This window comes from Spea bombifrons, chromosome 1, assembly GCF_027358695.1.
Source record: "Spea bombifrons isolate aSpeBom1 chromosome 1, aSpeBom1.2.pri, whole genome shotgun sequence".
In the NCBI taxonomy this organism is placed as follows: domain Eukaryota; kingdom Metazoa; phylum Chordata; class Amphibia; order Anura; family Pelobatidae; genus Spea; species Spea bombifrons.
The window spans coordinates 85,123,962-85,147,901 of NC_071087.1; the positions used below are offsets into that span (position 1 = coordinate 85,123,962).

At 40.2% G+C, this 23,940-nt stretch overlaps 1 protein-coding gene across 1 annotated transcript; it reads right to left on the reverse strand.

The window, feature by feature from the left end:
- Positions 1–4,138: 4,138 nt before the first annotated feature.
- ANP32B (acidic nuclear phosphoprotein 32 family member B) lies at positions 4,139–23,160 on the reverse strand. Its single transcript, XM_053465786.1, has 7 exons — positions 22,805–23,160; positions 10,577–10,726; positions 10,120–10,242; positions 7,246–7,441; positions 6,810–6,946; positions 6,265–6,337; positions 4,139–4,905 (listed from the first exon to the last, which is right to left on the reverse strand). The coding sequence occupies exons 1-7, from the start codon at positions 22,856–22,858 to the stop codon at positions 4,832–4,834; spliced, it is 807 nt and encodes a 268-aa protein (XP_053321761.1). The 5' UTR covers positions 22,859–23,160; the 3' UTR covers positions 4,139–4,831.
- Positions 23,161–23,940: the final 780 nt, after the last annotated feature.

Sequence of the window (23,940 nt, forward strand, 5' to 3'; positions counted from 1 at the left end):
GCCACATTAAAAAAAAACACTATTTATAATCAAGCATGGTCTGTTCACTTTATATATATTTGTCTCTAGAATAATATATTTACATTATTCTTACTCTGCATAAAAAGAAAAGAATGTGTATTTTTTAAGAATTCATCGTAATCGCTTTATCATAAAATAAAGTCTATGCCTTTATGATACTGAAGTAAAAATAAAAACAATAAGCCAATTATACATGTGCTCAGTTATGTTAATTACTTGAAAAAAAAATTCCATTGTTTTAATATATAACCTTTTTAAGAACAAAGACAATGTAATTCGCACTTGACTATATTTGAGAGATATCTGTGTATACAAACATGCTTTTAGACACGGTTTATGTACATCGCCTTTTTCCTGTTTATGTTCTGCCTTTTTCAGAATTGCAGTTTGAGTTTCTTAAATTGTTTGTTTTTTTTCTTTTTTTTATTTGTACAAAGAGTAAACAAAAATGAGAATAATAAATGACAATAGATTTTGTGAGCCCTCTATTGTGACGTTTGTAATCGGCATACACCAGTTTTACGGATTGTGAAAATAGAGTTCATACGAGTCTCTTCAAAGTACATATAGTCCAAGAAGCTGAGCTAACATGTCTAATATACAAACTTTTTGGTACATTTCCAGCCCGTGAACTAACACAGAGCCACGTGTTTAGCGAACATGTGAAAGCACTGCTCTTGGTATACCCTGCCACTGGTGGCATGGTGGCCACTGGTCAAACACCCAAAAGGCTGGATGCGAGAGCGCAAGTCATGAAAACATACAGTTTCAGATGCTGTGATATGCTGATGGTTTAGCTTACATACATTAAACGTTACATTTTATGCATTACCTGAAGTAGACCTCATAATCACTGAGTTTTACGGATTTAGCTTGTTATCCATGTAGAATGGCGGCAAACTATGTGATAATTTAGTTCTCAGCAGAGACCTAATAAGTAAGGACAGTATTGAAATAAATGAGAAGTATAACTTTGTTTTAGAAGGTGAAATATTTCCAGTGCACACAACTTTTAAGGCAAAAGTAAAAGAATCTGTAGAGAAAAGCTTTAAAAATAAGGTTTAAATAATTTGAAACAACATGGCAAATCCCTACTCTAAGCAACTAAAATGTATCCACCACCACCCGTCTGCACAGAGATACCACTGGGCACAATCTATGAAACAAATTAGTAGCCAACAGCAGAGATTCACGTACCTTTGCATCATAGGTGGAAGTCAAGATATTCAGGCAAGGCCGTCCGTACCTGAGGATAGAAGAGGTAGGCAACCCAGGAGGAAGTAATGATAATGAGCGGAACAATAAGATTCAGTAGTCATATACTGAGTCAAGTGCAAGAAGGTCAGGTCAACTAATCAAGTCTGAGCTCATGTAGAACCGAAGAGGATGCCAAAGTGGAAAACACAACTAGTAATATATAGGCTTTAGGATGGCAAAAGATGAAATTGTGCTACTGAATGAGGCTGCCTATAGTCACTAACACCAAACAAGCTGATGCGCTTGTCTTTTGGTGGATATTATAACTGGGTGGGAGTACAATAAGTACCAGTTGGATGAAAGCTCAATAGTTTTTGGATGGCTCCTGGGAAGTTCTACAGAATAACTGATCTAGTAAGAGTAGGTGCCATTCAACGTAACCCTATTATATCAGAAAACACAAAGGCTGTTTAGGAATTCTGTCCACTGCGCAGAATTATTTTCTAAACAGCACTCCAACATCTTGTTGCATACTTGATTGATGAAACTTGTGGGTTTTTTTTCTATTTAACGATCTATGTGGTTTTTAAATTTAAATCTACATAGTACATTTGCGTTGCAAAACCTCAGAACAAGATTGCTATTACATACTTAAAAAAATACATTACTGGTTTAATTTTTCTTCCTGTGGTATTTTTGTTAAAACATGAACGTTATCAACCTGGAGCAGGTTTAAAGTAGACAATGATCTAAGTTTCATGACAAACTAACACACAAGTCCCTTCTCCTATAATCAAAGTTCACACCAGGAAACAAACACACATCATACAGGCTTAGTAGTAACCTACACAAACACATTTTGTACAAACAGCCATCCTCTTACAATCAGCCTGGTACTCCACAGTTGACCTCTGCGCTACCACCTCCTCCTCCTGCTCTGAGTCTACCCACAGCAAGGCGCAGCTGTTTGAGTGAGCCAGGCCGGATGATATGAAAGTTATGAGGGCATTTATTTCATGTAAGCTTGGGATACCAACTTTTGTCCCTGCCTGCAGGAGGATCCTGATGTGTGCCCCAGCAAGTTCTTCAGGCTCGCTCATACATATATATTCCTTATACACTATGGGGCATAAGAGTCGGACAATGTTCTGTGTAAAGTCCCAGAGAATCTTAATTCACCTACAGGATAAGCATCAACATATATAAGATATATAAACAAGACTAGATAAAACATATGAAGATATATGAACTGAAACTGTGGCTTAAACGTGCATCTTCTAAACATCAATCAGTTTAGTTTTTTTTAAGGTTGAAGAATGCATATTAAAGATCTTACAGCTGATGATGAGGCTCCACTGGAGTGTTTTTTGGTATCAGTAACATCTTCTGAGACTAATGCAGCAATACCTATTTTTGTGGCCTTAGGATTACCCATTCCAACAATGCATAAGAATTGGGCTGTCCTGTGCAAATCTTGGGCCACAGGTTGGGTAGAGATAAATTACATGCCAAGTTAGGGATCCATGAAATTGACAGGCAGGGACGTTATCTTGTTCTTGAGCTGCGTCCAACATACTTTCCCGGAATTGCTAAATGGAAGTTATCCAAGTAATTCTGAACAAATTATTTAAGTCCATTTTGCTGCTGACCTACTGAACACTGCAAGTTGGCTCTATTGGATATCCAAAGAAAAGGATTTGTTGGGACCTGAAAAGCCTCATAGGGAAGCTATAAACCAGGGGCATATGAATAAAACCTCTGTTAGATAGGATTCAAGGAGGCAGGGGTTAACTGTGTCAAGGGTTGTCGCGAGCAGCATGCCAGTGAGGCAAATGTGAAAAGGGGTATAAAAGACAGGTAACCATAGTTGCAACTATCTGGATGTCAAGGGCTACCTTGGAGATCTAGGGCTAAGCTACGATTCCCAAACATTCCCATTCCTATGTGCCACTGTATGGTGTTAGTATCAGCATGGGTCGGAGTGAAGTCTATGGTTAGCTCCATCTGGGAAAAGAGAGGGTTAAATTTGTGTGTATGGTTTTTGAGCGAGTGCGTGGGTTTACCATAAAGGGGAACTGGGCACACCTGGGTATACCTGCGACCTGCCCATGATACAAGAACCACTCTGATATGAGGAGGCAAGCCACAAAGCAGCTGGGTAAATGTAGGAAGAGCTTAGGAAATAGTGCCGTTTTTAGTTTAGCTAGCGTAACTTTATATCCAAACAATAATGATACTTAATGTGAAAGATAACACACACACACACACATATATATATATAATATAAATAAATCAGTCGCTAAAAAGTTTGGCACGCTGCACAAAGCACAGCACCTGTTACAATTAATATTGGGACTTCTACCACAAGATATTAAAGGGATTAAAAAACTCTTTTAGAGTATAAATCATATATTATCACCAACGTTATGTCTTTTTAACCAAAACTTTTAATGAGTCCACTGTCCAGTTTTCCATCAAAGAGATCCACAAACCATTTTGATGAAGCCTGAGAATGCACAGCCCTATCAGGGGGCAATTTGTGGATGAAAGCCAATCTGATATTGTGGACTAATAATCAAAATATCAATGTGAAGATGGCTATTGAAATATTTTATGCGGAAGCACCATAAGACACAATGCACTTGGGTGGCAGTTTTTGGTTGTTTGTCTCCAAAACTAAGGTTCCATTTATTTTTTGTTTTACAAAAAATATATATATTTCATCGGCTTTCCAATTGAAATATGTAATTATACGTACATTATTACGGTAATTGCTAACCTCATAAAAAAGGAATTATTTTAAAATATGAATATGTAATCTGCAAAAATAAAGATACTACACATTCATCGCATAAGTTCATTGTTGCGATACCACAGAGAAATGTAATTTTCATTCAGAAATGTAAACATACAACTAGGCTTTACCAAATAGTAACATGTTTATTTCACTCAGGTTCTTAAAAAATACTTTTTAATCTGCAGTTGTCGCAAAAACATCCTACTGTAAAAAATATTAAACTGTTAGAAAAAAAAAAAAAAAGAAAAAAAGGAAAAAAAGCAGAGCATGAAAAACAGACCAAAAATGTTAAGATTTTATTTACAAAGGTTTTTTTTTTTTTTTTTTTCTATTTTTCCGTTGTTGTACAGAAAGTAAAAATGGTGCTCCAACCTCAGCTTAACGGGTAGCCATTGACATTCATGACTCACTATTCACACCCTCAGCGTTCTAACTTGAAAAACCCTTGAGAACCCCACCAGAACAGCAAGAGCACTGTCCCGGTCTGTTTAGCCGAAAGCTTTGTATATACTTTATCCATATACATATATATATATATTTAATTTTTTTTTTTGCCTTTTTGAAACTTAAGTATAAACCACGTTGTAAGCTTCCAGAGGGGGTTATTGGCTGTAGGAATGTCACAGTAACAACTCTTTGGCTCTTTGGGTGTTCAGGGATGGGGGCCTGTTATGTTTTAATTGCTACGACGCTTGCAATCTGCGTGTCAACTTGCTTATCAGAAATCCATGGGTGGGTCAGTTCAATCAATACTGTATTATCCATTAAGGTCCTTTTTTTCTCTTTTTTTTTTTTTGAAATCTCCATTTGTCCATCTTATTCATCCTCTTCATCACCATCATCATCTGTATCTCTCTTTCTTTTCTCTCCCTTTCCAGTTTCTTCATCTTCTGTACATGAGAAAAAAAAGTTATCCACATTATTGCCCAAAGCAAGAAGAAAATCCTGCAGGTCAGCGTTGAATACCCTTCAGATGAACACTAGGTGGCACTTTAAATACAACTTTACTCAAAACAATAAAGCAAAAATATATAAAGGCAAAGGCAAAATTTATAAAGGCATATAAGTAATTTACATACATACACATATATATACATTTATATATATTATGTATATGCACCATATGACCATAAGTATTCGAAAAACCCTCCTAATTATTGAGTTTAGGCGTTTCAGACACAGCCTTTGCTAACAGGTCTATAAAACGAAGCACAAAGGCAGCCAACATCATAGACAAACATTGGCAGTAGAAGAGCTCCGTGACTTTCAACATGGCACTCCCATAGGACCACCATATTAAGTCAGGTGTCCTGATGGATATTTTCACAGCAAAGGAATATTTGTTTGCTTTATAAACAAGTCACAAGCATGCCCTTTATATTCATTAAAGTTTAAGTAAATGAAAATAAAAACCTGATTGGAGGAATAAACCGACTCCTAGACCCGAACTAAATTAATTTTCCCATTATTCTGGCGGTCACACTGCCAGCAGAAAAAACATCTTCATGTTGTGATTCTACTATGGAAACTTAGTATTAATATTTTGATCCATTGTCATGCAAATGCCTGGTCCTTGTAAGATTTTATGGTAACCGAGACATGACATCTGCTATTCTTGAAGGTTTTCAGATAACATTTACGGCATTTTGCATGACACAGGCCTTCTCATCAGTGCCTGACCTCACAAATGCTCTTGGCTGAACGGGCCCAAATTCCCATAGACACACTCCACAATATTGTGGAAAGACTTCAACTTTTTAGCTTTTATAGCTCGAATGGGAGGACTATATAGTTATATACGAGGGGTCTGTCATTAGGAAGGTGTGCCCTGAAAATGACGAATTATAACACATATATATATATATTTGTCTTCTGTAGCCCTGCATTCCTAAACTCCGTGTGATGAGCTGCAAATTGATCTTTTCCGTCATCCCCGGTGGATTGCTGCTATGCAGCACTTCTCTGCCTCTCCCCTACTCACAGAGAAGACGGACAGAAGTTAAGACTAATATTGAAATTCAATACTTACCAAAACACATCTCTACTATGAACATGCAAACACCTTAGTGTGAACCAAAACTCCTGGGTTCTTAGGATATATCTGTCTATATGGTGGATATAAGTCAACGAATAACTGTCGTACTGCAGTAAATGCAATAAAAGTGCACAGAGGAGGACTATATACCGTGAATACAATCTGTTCAAATCTGTATTATATATCATTTCTGTTGTATACTTTCTATAGCTACCTTCATCATCGTCCTCCTCTTCGTCATCTTCGTCTTCTTCATCTACTTCTCCATCATGACCAAAATCCTCTTCCTAATAAAGAAAAATAACAGTTCATGCACCTATTGCCTGAAATACAATCAATGCCTGCTTCCAACATACTCTTCCTCTACTGCCACCTGTTACTAAAAGATCACAAACACTCCATGTCACAAAGTTGAGTGCGATACACGGATATTTTCAGCCACTTTGTGGGTTCACAATTTAAAGTGACAGGCCACCAACACTACAGATGCTATTGTTTAACACAAAAACAAGTTTTAAAAATATATATAAATTTCTAAATTCGTTAGATTTGATTTGCGTTGCAGAGCTTGTAGTCTCGAACCAATGGGTCAACATTTTATTCAAAGGTGAAGTATTCTTAAATAAAGCATATTTTAAAGATTGGATTTACTTGATGGGGAAATTTAGTGAATTGAATATTATCAGGTAGGCGTTCTTTTTCAAAATGTCCAAACAACTAAGCTCACAATAACATCATTAAAATCTTAGTTGCACCAACCTCATCTCCACTGGCATCCTCTTCATCATCTTCTTCCCCAACCTCCTCCTCATCATCGTCTTCATCTTCTTCCTCATCTACGTCTTCTTCCTCTTCACCCTCCTCTTCTTCATCTTCCTCGTCCTCCTCCTCTCCCTCTGTAAAAAGAACAAAAAAAAAACTAATCTGCAAAGGCTGTGTAATGCAACAAGGGAGGTACACCTGTATAGCTTGCGTAAGTGAAAACCCGCTAGCGGGCATGCATACAGCAAATAAGTGGCTTAAAGTGGTCCGATCTTGGGTGACACATTTCTAGGCCAACCGGCATAGAAAGGAGGAGAATTATATTGAGGAATATTTTTATGCATTGAGAACACACAGTGCATTAACAAGATGAAAATGAACTACATGTGTGTGCACATATACATACATACATATTATAAACCATATAACCTACCTTCATCTTCCTCCTCTTCATCAACACCATCTCCATCAGCCTCTGCATCAGAGTCTGGGGCCTCCTTGTCTTCTCGGTCATATCCATCCAGGTAAGTGAGTTGCGGAAGGAGTTTAAACACACTTTCTCTGTAGTCGTTCAGGTTTGTTACTTCACAGTTAAACAGGTCGAGGCTCTTCAGATTCTCTAGCTTTTTCTGAAACAACAGAGGTTAACAATACGTGAATCCCACATTTTGGCCTTAACAGCTTAACAGAATCTACAAAAGATATGCAGGCCCGGACTGGGACAAAAAATAGGCCCGGGCATTTAAGCCTGAGCAGCCCATTTTTATTTATTTATTTATTGTTAAAGCCCACCCTTTATGTACCATCTTTTTTGTTGTTGTAGACAAACAGTGAAGTGACGACATTCCCAGTATTACTTCAGAAAGGTAGAACATGAAGAAAGCTGAGCAAAAACATCTTACAAAAAAGGTATATTCTGCCACATACACCGATCAGTCATAACATTATGATCACCTAATCGCGTGTAGGTCCCCCTTGTGCGCTAGAACAGCCCTGACCCATCGAGGCATGGACTCCACTAGACCTCTGAAGGTGTGCTGTGGTATCTGCACCAAGACATTAATAGCATGTCCTTTGAGTCCTGTAAATTGCGAGGTGGGGGCTCCATGGATGCATCCCGGTGCCATGTGTTCTCCAGGTAAGCGACACACACTCACCCGGCCATCTTATACAATTGCTCTGTGGTGCAGTTCCTATGTTGACGTGCCCAATGTAGGGGCTTACGGCAGTAGACAGGAGTCAGCATGGGCCCCCTGACTGGTCTACGGCTATGCAGCCCCCATACGCATCAAACTGTGATGCACCGTGTGTTCTGCCACCTTTCTATAAGAACCAGCATTAACATTTTAAGCAGTTTGAGCTACATTACCTCGTCTGGTGGACTTGACCACACGGGTCACCCTTCACCCCCCAATGTCCCCTTGGACCACTTCTGATGAAATGTGCCCCACCTGCTGACAGATGCTTTAACACCTAATATCGGTGTCAGTGGTCAATGTAATGGCTAAACCTCTGCCACATATTAGATTGTGTAATTTATTTATTTATTTTTAAATTTTTTTTTTTTTTTTTTTTTTTTTTTTTTTAAAAGGGATTTGAGAATGAGATCCAAAAATATAACTCAACACTACATCTCTTCACCGAGAATAATGAGTTCACAAGTCATTAAAAAGAAACACGTTTGGATTTTGAATTACCGTATTTGCTCGATTATAAGACGACCCTGATTATAAGACGACCCCCCAAAATCTGAATATTAACTTAGGAAAAAAAGAAAAAGCCTGAATATAAGACGACCCTAAAGGAAAAAAGTTTTACCAGTAAATGTTAATTCATGTAAACTATTTTTTTTAATAAAAGCTATGATTGAGAAAAATATTTTTTTTTTGTTTTTATTTCTTGTATTTTCCAACCTGTCCCCCAGTTACGCACATCTGCCCCCAGGCTTGCCACACCAATATGGCACTGTGGCCCATGATATGCCTTTTAACCCTCTATATGCCACTGTGCCCCATGGTATGCCTTTTGACCCCCTATGTGCCACTCTGCCTCCAGAAATGCCTTATACCCCTATATCCCATTCTGGCATTTAGGGGGTTAAAATGCATATTATGGGTCAGAGTGGCATATAGGGAGGTATAAGGCATTCCAGGAGGCAGAGTGGCATTAAGGGAGTTAAAAGGCATTATATAGAGCACTCTGCCTCCAGAAATGCCTTATACCCCTATATGCCACTCTGGCATTTAGGGGGTTAAAAGGCATATTATGGGGCAGAGTGGCATATAGGGAGGTATAAGGCATTTCAGGAGGCAGAGTGCACTATTAAATGCCCCCTTAACGCCACTCTGCCTCCTGAAATGCCTTATACCTCCCTATATGCCACTCTGCCCCATAATATGCCTTTTAACCCCCTAAGTGCCAGAGTGGCATATAGGGGTGTAAGGCATTCCAGAAATGCCCTACACACACACACACACACACACTTACTTACTTACCGGTGCTTCCAATTTCCTGCTGTATTGCCGGGGCAGCGGGTTGACGTCTCATTCCGCGGCAGCCGGAAGGAGGTGGAGTTGGCAGCGGGGGTTTGTATGCGTCCGTCGCAAATACCTTCCCCGGCTGTCAGAGATCAGGAACTCTGATCTCTGACAGTCGGGGAAGGTATTTGCGACGGACGCATACAAACCCCCGCTGCCAACTTCACCTCCGGAAGCACCGGTAAGTGTGTGTGGGGGGGGGGGGCGACGACAGGAGGATCCAGGTCCCCTGCAGCGGTGCGGGGGATCTGGATCTTAGTCTCCTAATCAGACCTCTATTTGAGGTCTGATTAGAAGACGACCCCGATTATAAGACGAGGGGTATTTTTCAGAGCATTTGCTCTGAAAAAAACCTCGTCTTATAATCGAGCAAATACGGTATATGTAGATCAGCATACGCACATCTTTTTGTGCCGTGTTGAGAAATATATGTGATGAAGTTTTGGCAAATACATGGCTTCCAACAGAACTACTCAAATGTGCCCATCTTTAAACAATGTATTCTAGTGCAAATTTTAAAAAAGTGGTATTATTGAAAAGAAAAACCAAAGGTTCCTTCCGATTGATTCATCCCACGTGAATACCAGGTTTGTAAAATTTGCGCCAGATTCACTTGCACAGACCGTGTTGTGTTCTTCCCTCTACATACACAAGGGGATGACCTTAGCTTGTTGCAGTGTGCCACTCTTAAGGTCTTGGTTCTTCCATGGATACATTTCCAAGATATAGTCTTAATCTATGAATTAAATAAGAATGCCACAAACACTAACCAGCGGTTCCAAGGTGCTAATGTCTTTTAATTTGTTTCCACTGAGATTTAGATGTGTCAGGTTGGGTAGTTTTTCTGCTAGAACATCCAGACCTCCAGAAATTCTGTTATCACTCAGCTCAAGCTGAAATAAAAAGAAAAAAACACTAATAAACATCAATGACAACTACTGTTGTATTCATACATATGACACCACAGCAGCCTCCATCAGTCGTACCCAAACGTTTCATGGATCAGAGAAGCAATCTTGGTAGGCCTTGCTGCCCTTGTTAGTTGAAACCAAAACAGCATTTCAACAAGAATTGCAGGTGTTGCATACAGTTAAGGCTATACTGGGAGCTTGAGCGTGTACATTCTCATTCCCCGACCATTTTCCCCATATGGGTGTGTTCTGGATTTAATAAAGTGCTGTAACAAACCTTAAAATGGCTATTTAACAAATCAGTTTTGTTCCTTACCTTTTTTAACTTTGGGAGCTTGGGAAGATTTGAAACAGACATCAATAACACATTTATTAGGCTTAGGAACTCTAGATTGATGAACTCAGCTGTTAGTCCCTCGATTTTGCCTTCATGTGCTCTGCAGTTGTCCAAAACCAACTCTCGTACCTGTTGAAGGCAAACATATAGAAGGAAAAAAAATTATGGACCACTGAAATCATAATAAATGTAATCGTGACATTATGTGTAAGTACTGTTTTTAGGCATTAAGCCTTTTTTGTTCCATATAACCACCAGATGGCAGCACTGGGATGTCACAAGCCGCTCTTGTGCAGAGGACATCGGGTATAGCTCTGCATGAGCATGTGTTAAAATACCACGGCAAGTTAGAAGTATTCTGACGCCCCTAATAAAATTTAAAGGTGTCCAAATCCAAAGGTTTCAAACAGCCTTATAAAATATTACCGTCAGGGCTAACGTACCCAAAGGTCTAGAGAAAAAGTGTGCCTTAGTAATCTAACTGCCAGTTTGGGGCCCATTATCAATGAGCAATAGCACACCATGGAGCTTTCTAAATGAACTCACACCCCAAACAGCACATCAAAACGAGCTATATTCACCACGGGGAGTTTTGTTTTCATCACACTCACTTCACTACTCAAGGGCCGGCACTGCAAGTTTCCATGTTGGCCCTGCATAATGTATAATTAATTGAATGGGTGAGGAGACCAAAAAAAAAAAAAAAAATCTCACTGATTTAACTCGGCATTATACAGCACTATTAAAGATCTTCCAGCAATCGAAGCTCACTGGGGTCAGCTCTTCATAGTGTGTGGTGAAGCGAGGGCGCTCAACCCACAATTCTTCTCCCTTTAGTGAACAGACCCAAAATATTCTATTCTGGAGACAAGCTAACAATTCCAATCAAATGCCCCCATGAAGTCTACTACTTCTCAAGAAGCTTCTGGATTCAAGCAACGCCAACCGCAGTAGGACAACAGTGCTTCAAAGCTTTTCATTATGGTAATTGAAAGTGGATATGTCACACGCCTACAAGTTAGTTCAAATACATGTGGAACATAAATATAAACATCAAAAAAGGCATTTGATGAAGAAAGAGCAAAGGATCACGTTTGGTCGATGACAGACTGCCAGAATCGCTCTGTAAGGTAGCCACCCAATGTCTTCCTGAGACTGGGATAACCAGCATCTAGTTGTTTCCACAATCGTCAACAAAAAATTCCCTGTGTGTATTTCCAGTATGCTTACAAGCAGGAGTAATGAAATGTGATGCGGCAGGTGCCCTGCCAACTCGTCAAAGCACCACCCAGAAATAAGTGTAAAAAATAAAAATAGGATTTTTTTTTTTTATTTAAAAATTGGGCAGGTGAAACCTTGTTGAGCACTCATGACCAATACCCAAAATGATGATGTGTGCGATATCTAGACTACGTCTCTTGGGTACTGTCAGCTATGTGGGATTTGTATACAGTCTACATGCATATATCACATTTATTAAAGGGGTAGGTCCAAAAAATAATCAGCCTTTTATTTGGCTTGGGATCAACTGGAAAAGGGGGGACTTTTTTTTCATCCTAGTGCTGCCATGGCAATTGTACTTAAGAATGCTTCCTGCTTTCAGAGGAGGCTGTTGATGCGTGCACCATTCTGCATGTGGTAAAAACACCAGAGTCCACGCAAAAAGGACTTGGTATGTATTTTACCTGAAAAAAGGCCTAGAGTGTTCCTTTAACATTTGGGGAAACAAAGTATGAAATTGCACTAAATGAGGAAGGACATCCTAACCGCAAATCAAAGCTGGTTAAGGTTTCTTTTATATTTCGGTGTGCAGCCGTGTAAAAAGTCAACTTAAAGTTTTGGAAATTCCTCCCCAGGTTTGATGGAAAACTCCAGAAAATTGGGGTGGGGGGGGCATCCACGGGGGTTTTACTCCTAGTTTAGCAATATGCAGGATAGCATATGAAGCTTTTCCTTAGGAAGAAAATGAAGCTGCCAATCTGTGGCAGGAAATTGCTCCCACTGAAATCAATGGGAGCATGCCCTGCGCGTGCGAGTTTCAGTCCAGGGATACACGTTAAAATGTAAAATGCAGAACCACACATTTTTATTTTTTTTTATGTGAAGAACAAGAAATCAAACATGATTCTGAACCCCATAAACTTATTCTATTTGGTTATAATATAATTCCTAATGATTAGCGTCTTTAAATTGTATAGAATGACATCACATGAAGACAAATTCTCACTTCAAGATTGCAAGCTCGTTACAGGGCCCTCCTAACCTTCTGTTTCCAGATTGGTACGTGATGCACTACTTCTGCTGTGTACCTTCCGTATAGACAAGCAGAACATGATTCCACTATATAACTTAATAAATATTATTCATAATGCGACACCGACTATAATCAAAGCTTTCATAATCCGCTCTAGCAATATCCACATGGCAAAAAATGTCTACCACCACACTTTTCTCATATGCCTCAAACTGCTCTGGATTACGTGGAAACGTAACATATCACTATTTGGATCAAAGCAGAACTGCACTCCTTGGAATCACACCTTTTCTTTTTCACATATTGAGAGGTTACTTATTATACCTTGTAGTTCTATGAAATGACAGGTGGCGCTTGGAGATGACAGAACCCTGGTCGCACATCCTTAAGTCCAAACTCTACATCTATGTTTCAAACATCCAAACAACAATGGCTGCCAAAAGGGCCTTCCTGCCATCATAACACCACATCTTATTCAATTGTCTAAGAGATTCTCCAACTAGCATTTAGAAGTGTGAGGGAAACTCTACTCAGTTACAAGTCCAACTATTTTTGGAGGCATAGAGTAGGTTTTTTCTGTTGGAGACATTTCCACACTGCTCTACCACCAGATTAAAATACCAAGTAATGTATTATTTTTCAATGACTCACAAAACCACAACTGTTGAGTTATGTGAGAATTAGCAGTCAACATTCCATGAGAAGACGGTTACCTGAACTCTGCACATAAAGCCATGGAAACTGTGGAAATCAGAAGCACTATCGACAATGTAGGCTGAAAACACAGCCTAATCAACATTAAGTTTTTTTTTAATCTATGAATTTCCTTCTGCGTGTCGAAAAAAAACCCTAAATACTCTATATTCTGGATTTATAAAGCACCGTCATATGCCACCGCTCTTGAATGGACACACAGGACATAAGGAACGCATCACATAATATGGACTTTACAGAAACTAAACAACGAGGCCAGGAACATTCATTCTGTGTTAAATGCTGTATATACCGTATTGGCTCGAATATAGGCCGCACTTTTTTCCCCCCACTTTAAGTCTTTAAAGTGGGGGTGCGACCTATATTCGGGGTCTAGGGCCCGACGCCCGGGACATGCAGTTCTGGGCGCCGGGCAGGCAGCAGGGTTAGGATGCAGATCCCCCGCAGCGGTGCAGGGGACCTGCATCCTACTCTCTGATACGCTCAGACAACCTCCCCTGCCAGCACTTCCCACAGGGGGAGTCCCGGCAAGGGAGATTGTCTAAGCGCATCGTGCAGACGTGCCGGCAGCGGAGGTTGTTTATGCGCATTGCCACAGCCGGTGAACGTCCGCACGATGCGTTTTACCTCTGCCCCCAATCCGCTGAGTGCCGGCACCGGAAGTTGTATACGCGTATTGCGGGGGGGCAGAGTAGCAGCATATCTCGGGGGGGAGAAGGAGGACAGTGGCAGCATATGTCCGGGTGGACAGTGGCAGCATATCTCGGGGGGGGGGAGTGGCAGCATGTCTATTAAAAAAACGTTTTCTTTTAAAAAGCACCAAACTTTTAGGGTGCAGCCTATATACGGGGGCGGCCTATATCCGAGCCAATACGGTATATTTATGTAGAAGGCACCAAAAGATTGCAGAGCACTAGGTTTTATACTTGCGGGAGAATGATTTCAAATGCTTCTGTGTAGGTTTTGTTAAACTTTCAGAACTAAAGATGATAACCCAACATCTGAATCAGGGTTAGAGACCAAATCCACTGAAGATTCCAACATATTCAGGCTCACTGGCTGAAAGCTAGTGTTACACGTCAATATTTGTCTGAAACCCATTATATAGGCCATTCAATTCCTTATTTCAAATAGCTACAAAGGTTAAACTAACTCATACACTAAAAAGCCCACGTTTAGAAAACTTTGAAAGAAAGTGATATCATTCGCAAGGGAGTTTTATATGATACCCAAGATCGCGCAAGATGTCATTGCATTAGCAGATCTGCCAACACAACTTTAGGCCCTTCTGGTTCTCCCTCTGTTTTTTCTGGTTACGTTGCAGATTCCTAGTTCAGAAAGCCGTTTTAAGGAGAAGGGAGAAAACATCAAGCAAATATTGATTAGATCCCGCTAGTTTTGCCACCATATGCCACCGATTTTTGTGTGCTCCTCCCATGACCTGTACGGTCTTCCAGGTGCATACAGTAACTTATTCCTGGGTTCCAAAATGAGAACAGTTAACAGCAGCCTTCACATTAACCCAGATATTGAAAAAATGGTTATTAAGAGTAAACAAAAGAGGATAAATGGCATGACCCGACCTCACTGAAAGACACAGTGCCCAGTGACAGTGAGCAGGTAGCGCCAAGTAGGAAACAGGTATGCGCTCTTAGAGAAACTACTTGTAACCGTTTATCCTTTCACAATCTAGGGGGTTGTATAATAAAAACAGGGAATACAACTGACATTTCCCCAGTATTAACTAATCATTTGCATATAAACAGTGACGCATTTATCTTGAGCGATGCACTCGGCCTGCCCTATGGCAGCCCCCAACCAACACCTCTACATCAGTCGTCCTCACTGTGGAAAGCCCCACAGTGTAAACTGGCCTTCTGGGGAGATTAAAGCTCAAGGGGCCCGTTGAGCAGCAGGACACCAGGGGGCTGTTTTTGTCAGCATAGGCTACAATACATTGTTGCAAACAAGTGCTCTACAAAAAAACTTTTCAACCTGTTGCATCTTTGTGGACAATTTTTTTTTTTTAATTTTAAATCCTGGCAACAATTATTTTAACCACCGTTTGGTTACAATGATACATTTTCTTCAAACTAATCAGAATGATTTACGTAACGTCCACTGTGTCATCACGGCCTTGTGGCAAAAGGAATACCATTTCTGAATTACAGCAGTGCGGGAGACGTAGTGCACACATGCAATGTGTCCATTACTTCTGCGCAGGACTCCTTCAGCAGAAATAGCTCAAGGAAGAAAATAAAAAGTGCAAGAACTACTAGTATTATCCAAAAATGACACTTCCTAGCCACCTGGTTTAAAAGGAAGCAATATCACTTGCGTATCAGACATTTCACAGCACGATGTGTACCTGTAGTAACATAATGGAACTATTATATGGGGTCATCGCTGGTAATTAACCCTATATTGCATGTATTGATTTTAGACAGACAGCATAACCCTCACAGTTTTATAGATTATTAATTTGCATCTCTTCATATAAAAAGAAGTTTCACTAGTCTAGTATTTGGTCATGAGTAGAATAGCAATGGTAGAGGGACAATTCAGCCATCAAATGCACTTTAAATGTTTGTGTTTTCGGTTTTGCAATTCTGTAATATTCCCCCCAAATTAAAGTAATACGTCTTGTTTTGACTCAATACTCTACATCAAACATTCAGTATTATTTTTTTGTATGACAAACATTGTCAAAAAATACATAAAAACCGATAAGGAAACTACTGTATTTGCTTGATTATAAGACAAGGTTTTTTCCAGAGCAAATGCTCGGAAAAATACCCCTCGTCTTATAATCAGACCTCAAATAGGTCTGATTATGAGACTAAGATCCAGATCCCCCGCAGCGATGCAGGGGACCTGGATCCTCCTGTGTTATGCCCCCCCCCCACTTACCGGTGCTTCTGAGTCCCCGGTGCTTAGTCCGGGCAGCGTGTAGAGCTCTACGCGGTTCGCGTGGAGCTCTACACGCTGCCCGGACTAAGCACCGGGGACTCAGATGCAGGGGACCTGGATCCTCCTGCGTTATGCGCCCCCCCTCCCCAATTCAGAAGCACTGGTAAGTTTGGAGGAGGGAGGGGGAGTGTTAAATGGGGGGTGTAAGGCATTTCTGGAGGCAGAGTGCCCTGTGAAATGCCTTTTAACCCCTTTAATGCCACTCTGCCTCCCGAAATGCCTTTTACCTCCCTATATGCCACTCTGCCCCAAAATATGCCTTTTAACCCCCTAAATGCCAGAGTGGCATATAGGGGTATAAGGCATTTCTGGAGGCAGAGTGGCACATAGGGGGTCAAAAGGCATATCATGGGGCACAGTGGCATATAGAGGGTTAAAAGGCATATCATGGGGCACAGTGGCATATATGGGGTATAAGGCATTTCTGGGGCAGAGTGGCAAGCCTGGGGGCAGATGTGCATAACTGGGGGGGGCAGGTTGAAAAAAAAAAAAAGGAAAAACAAAATTTTTCTCAATCATAGCTTTTATTAAAAAAATAGTTAGCATAGTTTACATGAACTAACATTTATTAGTAAAACTTTTTTCCTATAGGGTCGTCTTATATTCAGGCTTTTTCTTTTTTTCATAAGTTAATATTCAGATTTTGGGGGTTCGTCTTATAATCAGGGTCGTCTTATAATCGAGCAAATACGGTAGTTCTTATATAATTTCTTGAGCACTAAGTACATACAACAGTTCAGTCCAAAGGAAAGAGTCCAGTGAATCTGATGTGATTTTTATTTAGTTCCCAACTTATGCTCAAGGAAGGAAAAAAAATACTGCTATAGATTTATTATTTGCTTATCAAAATAAATATATATCAACTCAGATTTTAAACCCCTTAAAGCTTTTTACACTACAGGAACAGAGCAATTTTTATGTGTTTGCCATGTTGCCCCCCTCTCAGGGCTATCTACAGAAATTGATGTATGTGATTGTAGCTTATTTTAAATGTTTTTATTATTATTATTATACTTTTTTTATTTTAAACTCTGACCTTAAATTGCCTACACCAAGAAAGCGTACGATATTAACCCCTTAGGGTCAAGCAAAAAAATAATTTAAAACATTCCTATAAACCTTGCACTTGGCACACAAGGAAGCACGGTTTTATCACTGTTCTCTAGCCCTGCCCAGCTCACGATCAGAGCAAAGCGGTAGAGGACAGAGACAAAGGCAGGGTTTACCAGCATTGCCTCTTTCATCTGACTGTATCAGTGCATGTGATTAAATGTAGACCTTTAGCCGAATATGTAACAGGTATGTCACAGGTTTTTTTTTTAAACACCTGGTATATCATCGGTTGCAAAGGAGTTAAATGTTACAAAAGCTACTTTCGCAGAGCAACAGACCCAGTCTTCTGCTTGCCGCCAGTGATTTGGTCACACAGTAACTCATTGCTCCTGCAGCCACTGACTGTTATGACCTACGCCAACAGAGGAGATCTTAACCAAGTCTCAGAAGATTCACCTAAGTTTCTAGAAATTCCTGCAAATGAATCGTGAATTAACAACAGCTTTGGCTTCTACCAATGAATGCCTCTTTATAAGGAAGAATAATTAGCCATTCAGGAAACAGGAGTCAATTACATCTTCAGAAATATCTTCTCGGCATAAAGTAAGCAAATATCTTAACCTATTATAGTTATTAAAGTTGTATTTAAAAAAAAATAGTTTTCACACAAGTACAGTATAATAAAAAAAACAAGGAGATGTGTATTATTTAAACTAACTCAGTGGGCCAGGATTTACTTTGTAAACCATGAGTTTGCACGCAACTTGAAACATTCTTACTCATCAACTCCATTATGCGGTAAGCTAGACCAACACGTAATGAAGTCAACAAGTTGAAATTAAACAACTCGCTTGCAGACTCTGTTTTGACTATATATAAAAAGGTCCTGTTAATGCTAACACTCAATTACTACTGTTCCTCCTGTTAAATGATGTTCCATAATGCTTTTTAAGAAAAAAAAAATCTAGCAAGTTAACTTATATTTAATATATTTCCATCTTTCTGATGAAGTGCCGATAGCTATCTTAGTGAGTCATCTAAATCTAACGTATCTAAAGTATCTTCAGCTCTACTTGAGGTTTTCTGAATTGACTCCCACAATGACTTTTAATCTAATGGGGAACTCTTCCAAAACTACTTGATGACTGTGATTACTAGTGAACGCAAAAAGGAGAAAATGGTCAGCTAGTGGTTGTTCTTGGCTCATTTTGAATAAACCATTAAGTGACCAATGTCAAAACATGGAGGCTTTTCATCCATTGGTCGTAGGAGTTTGCGACTTATATTCATTTCCACATAATAAATAAAAACGAATAGCCTTGCCCAAGTAGTTTTTTGTTTTTGGTCAGAACAAACACAGTGGAGTGATTTATAATTTCTGTCAAAGTAGCAATTGCAGCAAGTTCTAACACTAAAATCCCATCATGCAACCACCTGCTTAACCTGATGGACTTTTAAGCCATCCTAGATTTGAGATTTAGCGGTATTTCAACTTAGACCCAGCAAAACTTTTTTGATATATTTGAATCTGGCATTTATTCCTACAGATAACATCGCAGGCAATCCTCCTAGGCCTGATCATTTGTGGTTAAACTGCTATGTAAAGCAAGAAGGAAGCAACAAATAACCTCAATAAAACTAATCTTAAAAATACTACATGCGCATTCCAATGGAAATCAAACTGGAGATTATTGATTTATATAGTGATGTATATTGTGGCATCATATTCCGCAGAGCTTTACAATGTGTAAACAGGACACAGGCCTGATCACTTGGGTCATTCATGAAACTACCAATATGTCATGAGATAAACTTGGGTAGAATACATGAGCACTTTAAAATAAAAGTGACACTGACCAGATAAACCTTAGAGATATGGCAAGGCGAGCCATGACAGATGGACTGGGACCCAAAAAATCTGGAGGTGCAGGTCCTTCAAATGTGTTTTTGTGCTCCTCACATCATACAAAGAAAAACAAGTGCTCAGTGTTACCAATTGTCACCAGAGAATATATTGGTCTACAACTGGCCTCTCAACAAAAATGGATAGAACTGTATTAGCCCAAAAGAATACGAAAGGAGAGGTCTCTGGAGACGCTTAAAGTTTATGTATCTGCACATTTTTCTTTGGTCCCAACAAACTACCAAGTTCAGCCAAAAATACCATGAAGTTATGATGTTGTGGTGCACTCATAATATGAGGCCAGTGTTTCTATTACAGTTAGGACACACAATAGGTCTTTTGCGCCATGCAACCTTGATACCACCTACATAAAGCTGGGTAAGTGAGAAAGTTATTGACACGTTTGCTTTTGGACACCATGTACACATGACTAACTCCTCCAGCGTATCTGTAAAAAAGGAAGCTGCACATTTTAAACAACGCTTGTCATTTCAAGCCAAATGTGAGCGAGAGGAAATACAATCCATTATTTATACTACAAATAACACTAGGCTTTCTTATCAAGCACCAGCTTTCCACGTGGATCTGGTTATCAACTCATTGACAGGTCCTGTTCGGAGACATATATTAAATTGAAAACAGTCCCATTAAGAGGCTGAAGGGACATAGTTCACAAAAGGTAATTACACAATATAAACAAAACCCATGCAACGGGGTTGAAGTATTATTTTCTTCTTTATTTTTGATATATGTAAACAGAAAATTATATATCAAAAATGAAAGGTCTGGGAGATAAAAATAAAAAACCCTCTCAATTGAAAGAATATCAAATGCCTCGAAAAAAAAAACAGGAAAAAAAGAGCAGTGGTTATGGAGTAGAAATATAAGTAAAAGAAATGTTATGAAACGGTAATATTAGGTTTTAATAGTTGTACAGTAGGTGTGTAAAATATGTGAAGGTTCTGAGGAGATTTTGTGGAGCCATGAGACAAAGAGACAGATACACAGAGAGGGGGGGGTGGGGGTTGATGGGAGGAGGAGGAGAAGGCAGCCGCAAAGCCGAGGAAGACAGGGATGCGAACAGCCTGCTGAACAAATACCCCCAGCGCCATGCCGGGCACACACCGAACTGGGGCAAAATGGAGGGTGGGAGGCGGGCACTGCAGCTGTCACAAGAGGAGGAGAGCACGGAGAGCCCAGGCACATCCAACATGGAGAGTTGAGAGGAACACAAGGACGACAACATGGCGATGTCTCCTCCTCTGACATTGCACATCGATAGGGTGGGGGGGAAATAACGCCGGACATGGCCTTAACGCACATTGACAATAGCGTGTCTGGGTGATGTTTACCAAGCGCGTAATAGCCGTTTCTGCGTTTACAGACCACGGTGTGTATGTCGTGGGGGTGGGGGGGCTGTCCCCCTCCCCGCTCAGCGCTTTCCCGCCCGACCAACAAGGGAGGAAGAGGAGGAGGAAGAAGATGTCGCCCACAAGCCGTTTACTCTACAGATAATATGGACTGTACTTCGTAGCAGAGAAATACTAGTTACGTAACATCGACTGTGTTTATCGTTAGTACGTCACAGCGCGATGCCGCGGACAATGAAGCTCCCGCCAGCGTATAGGACGTTGTATTAAAACGCGAGTTTCTCTCTTTGACTGGTACGAGCTATGCCCGTGAAATAACAGCATGCCGGACACGCAGCGCGTTTATACAGTGTATATGGGCGCGAACACAGTAACGGGGCTACGCTGTGTGGTATAGACGCTATGGCGCACAATGGGAGCGCCCTGTGTGCACTGCACCCTGAGGTGACACATAGCTGGGGGAGGGGGCTGCTTATTCGGGTCAGTCTTGTACACATAGCCTTCCATTACACAGACAGGGCTTGCGTACATAACACCCCACTGTGTGCAACGCACTGCTCTCTTGGCTACACACGTTGCAACTGTTTCCATGTACACAAAAATTTACATGACGTGTGGCTCCATTCTGTGGGCAAATTACACACATTTAGCTGCATTGTATTAATGTATTTCTTTATCACACTAACTTCGATGTTGACTTTCTGCCTGTCCATAAACTAATGAACCTCCACGTCCTGATGCAACTATGTATACTGTAGTTAAAAAAAAAAGACACATCTGCATGTTTCGGGTGTCTTCTTAAAGCACTAGACGGGCACAAAACGTAAACGTACAATGTGCTAGTCTGACACACATTGGGAATTCAGCCCCGATCTGCCAAACTGCCGCTAACAAGCACAAGGGAAAGGTTAAATACAAAATGATAAAGCGTTCAGCGTCCCCCCCCCCTCCAGCCTGCCCCTTAGACAAATCAACATGACAAATCACCTTAAAAACCACACCACGGAATAAAAAAGGGCTACCATTCCCAGACTATCAGATCTCTCCCCAACTAGGACAAGCAGGAGAAAAGATGTGCATTTTAACAGCCCAAACACTCAGCATGGTGCCTGAGACTGCAAGGGTGGAAACAAGAGCAAAACTAAGCACAAAGCTTTGCTACAAATGCACGATCATTCAAAGAAAAGTATCATCATATATCAGAAACATGGCTACCATCCTGCATGCAAAAAAAACAAAACATAAAATAACTTCAAACTCTGAAAGCCATGCTAGTAAATTTAATTTTCCACAACGCCATCCATCCCCACCTCCTCTTTTCATACAGGCAACAAACTCACACTTTGAATGATTTGCCCTCCTCGTATAGATCTCTCCCCCCCCCCTCTTTACAAAAAAATAAATAAAACAGGCTGCGAGTCAAGTTTTCAACATTTCATTCTGGAGTCCAGCAAGTGTTATTGAAAGGCAGGCACAGTGGGGCCATACACCGCTTTATCATATCACGTTCTAAAAGAATTCTCTGAATTATTCAAGCAAAAATCTGGGGGACACGTAAAGTCATGGCTAGGAAATAGTGTGTGTGCGCATTATATATATTATATTATATATATATATATATATATATAGATAGATATACTGTATGTGTATGTATATGTGCTCCAACAGTCACTATTCTTTTAAACTAAATAGGTAATAACACCAACTGGACTAAAAGGGTGGGCGAGCAGAAAAGAAAAACACCCATGTGGTTACATGGTACTTAAAACCAGAAGTGAAGTGAAAGCCATCACCCGAGCCCTTTGCCCGGTTAGTTTAGCTGGAAGGCAATAAACAGCATGATCATGGAAAGCATGCACTTCCCAGGGATATGCGACGGGAGCCCACGAATATCATTAAATACACATATAGAAATATACATAGAAATGGAAGTGCGAGCTTACATCAGACGGCGTCCTGTTCCTCAGCTCCAGGTGAATTCTTTTTTTCATGTCCATCTTCTCGGTGTTTCTTTTTTTTTGTCGTGCTTTCCCCCCACGGTCTCTCCGTGTACCGGTCTATGTAAGATTTCTCTCCCCCCCTCCTGGATTGCTTTTTAATTCCCCCCCTCCACTCTCTAGGTTATCTAGCAGAGAAATAAAAGTTTGCAAGGGAGGGGGTTGGAGCTTACACAGTGCTCTGCTTGCAAAAAGAGCAGCCCGAGGTGTCCTTAATGGAGGGAGAAAATCTGAGCGCTCTCTCTGTATAAGAAACGTGTGGTAGCTGCTCAGACCTAACGCCAAGTTACTCGCAAGAGCGAGGAGGAGAAACCATGGAGGGGGAAAAAAAAAAGCCACTGAAATATTAAAAAAAAAAAAAATTCTCATTGACACTGCCTCCGGTGGCCGCAGGGCGTCACTGCAACTAAAACAAGCAAACGCTGCAGCAAAAGAAGCAGAAAGCAATACCGGGGAGGGAAAAAAACTTGCATAAGAAAGCAATGGGAGTAAGGATTATTTTATACAGCAGCTAATGTGAACTTTCGGTTGCTTCCCGTCGTATTTTGTAGCCTGGTTTAGGTTTTATAAATAAACACCAAGAAAACTGGATAGAAATAGGGAAACTGAAATGAGCGCATTAGTTTTTACATGTATGGGGGGGCGGTTTCCCTCAAACAGTTAATTATTGTGTTTGCACAGACAACATATAGTAATATATGTTTCTACACAATTGTAATATTTTTTTTTCTACTTCTCAAAGAAGTTCACCACCATCTTATACTTTTTATATGCTTTTCAGTTTTGAGGAAATCTTTTGTCTTTGCGCATTCTATTTTAGAATAAATTCTGGTTGCAAAACGAAACAAAAAACAACTTTTTATACCAATTTGGTATGTTACAACAAAAGTGGCCCGTGAAGCCAACATGAGAAAAAGTTGTATACTAGTAACTTACAGAAGTTGCATTCTGTCAACATATTAACCCCTCCATGACATAGGGCATTTCAAAACCCAAGGACAGGGTTCTTTTGGCATATGTTTATTCAACTATTTTTTTGATTTAGTGTACTTACATAAATTACATAGTGTTTTTTGTTTGTG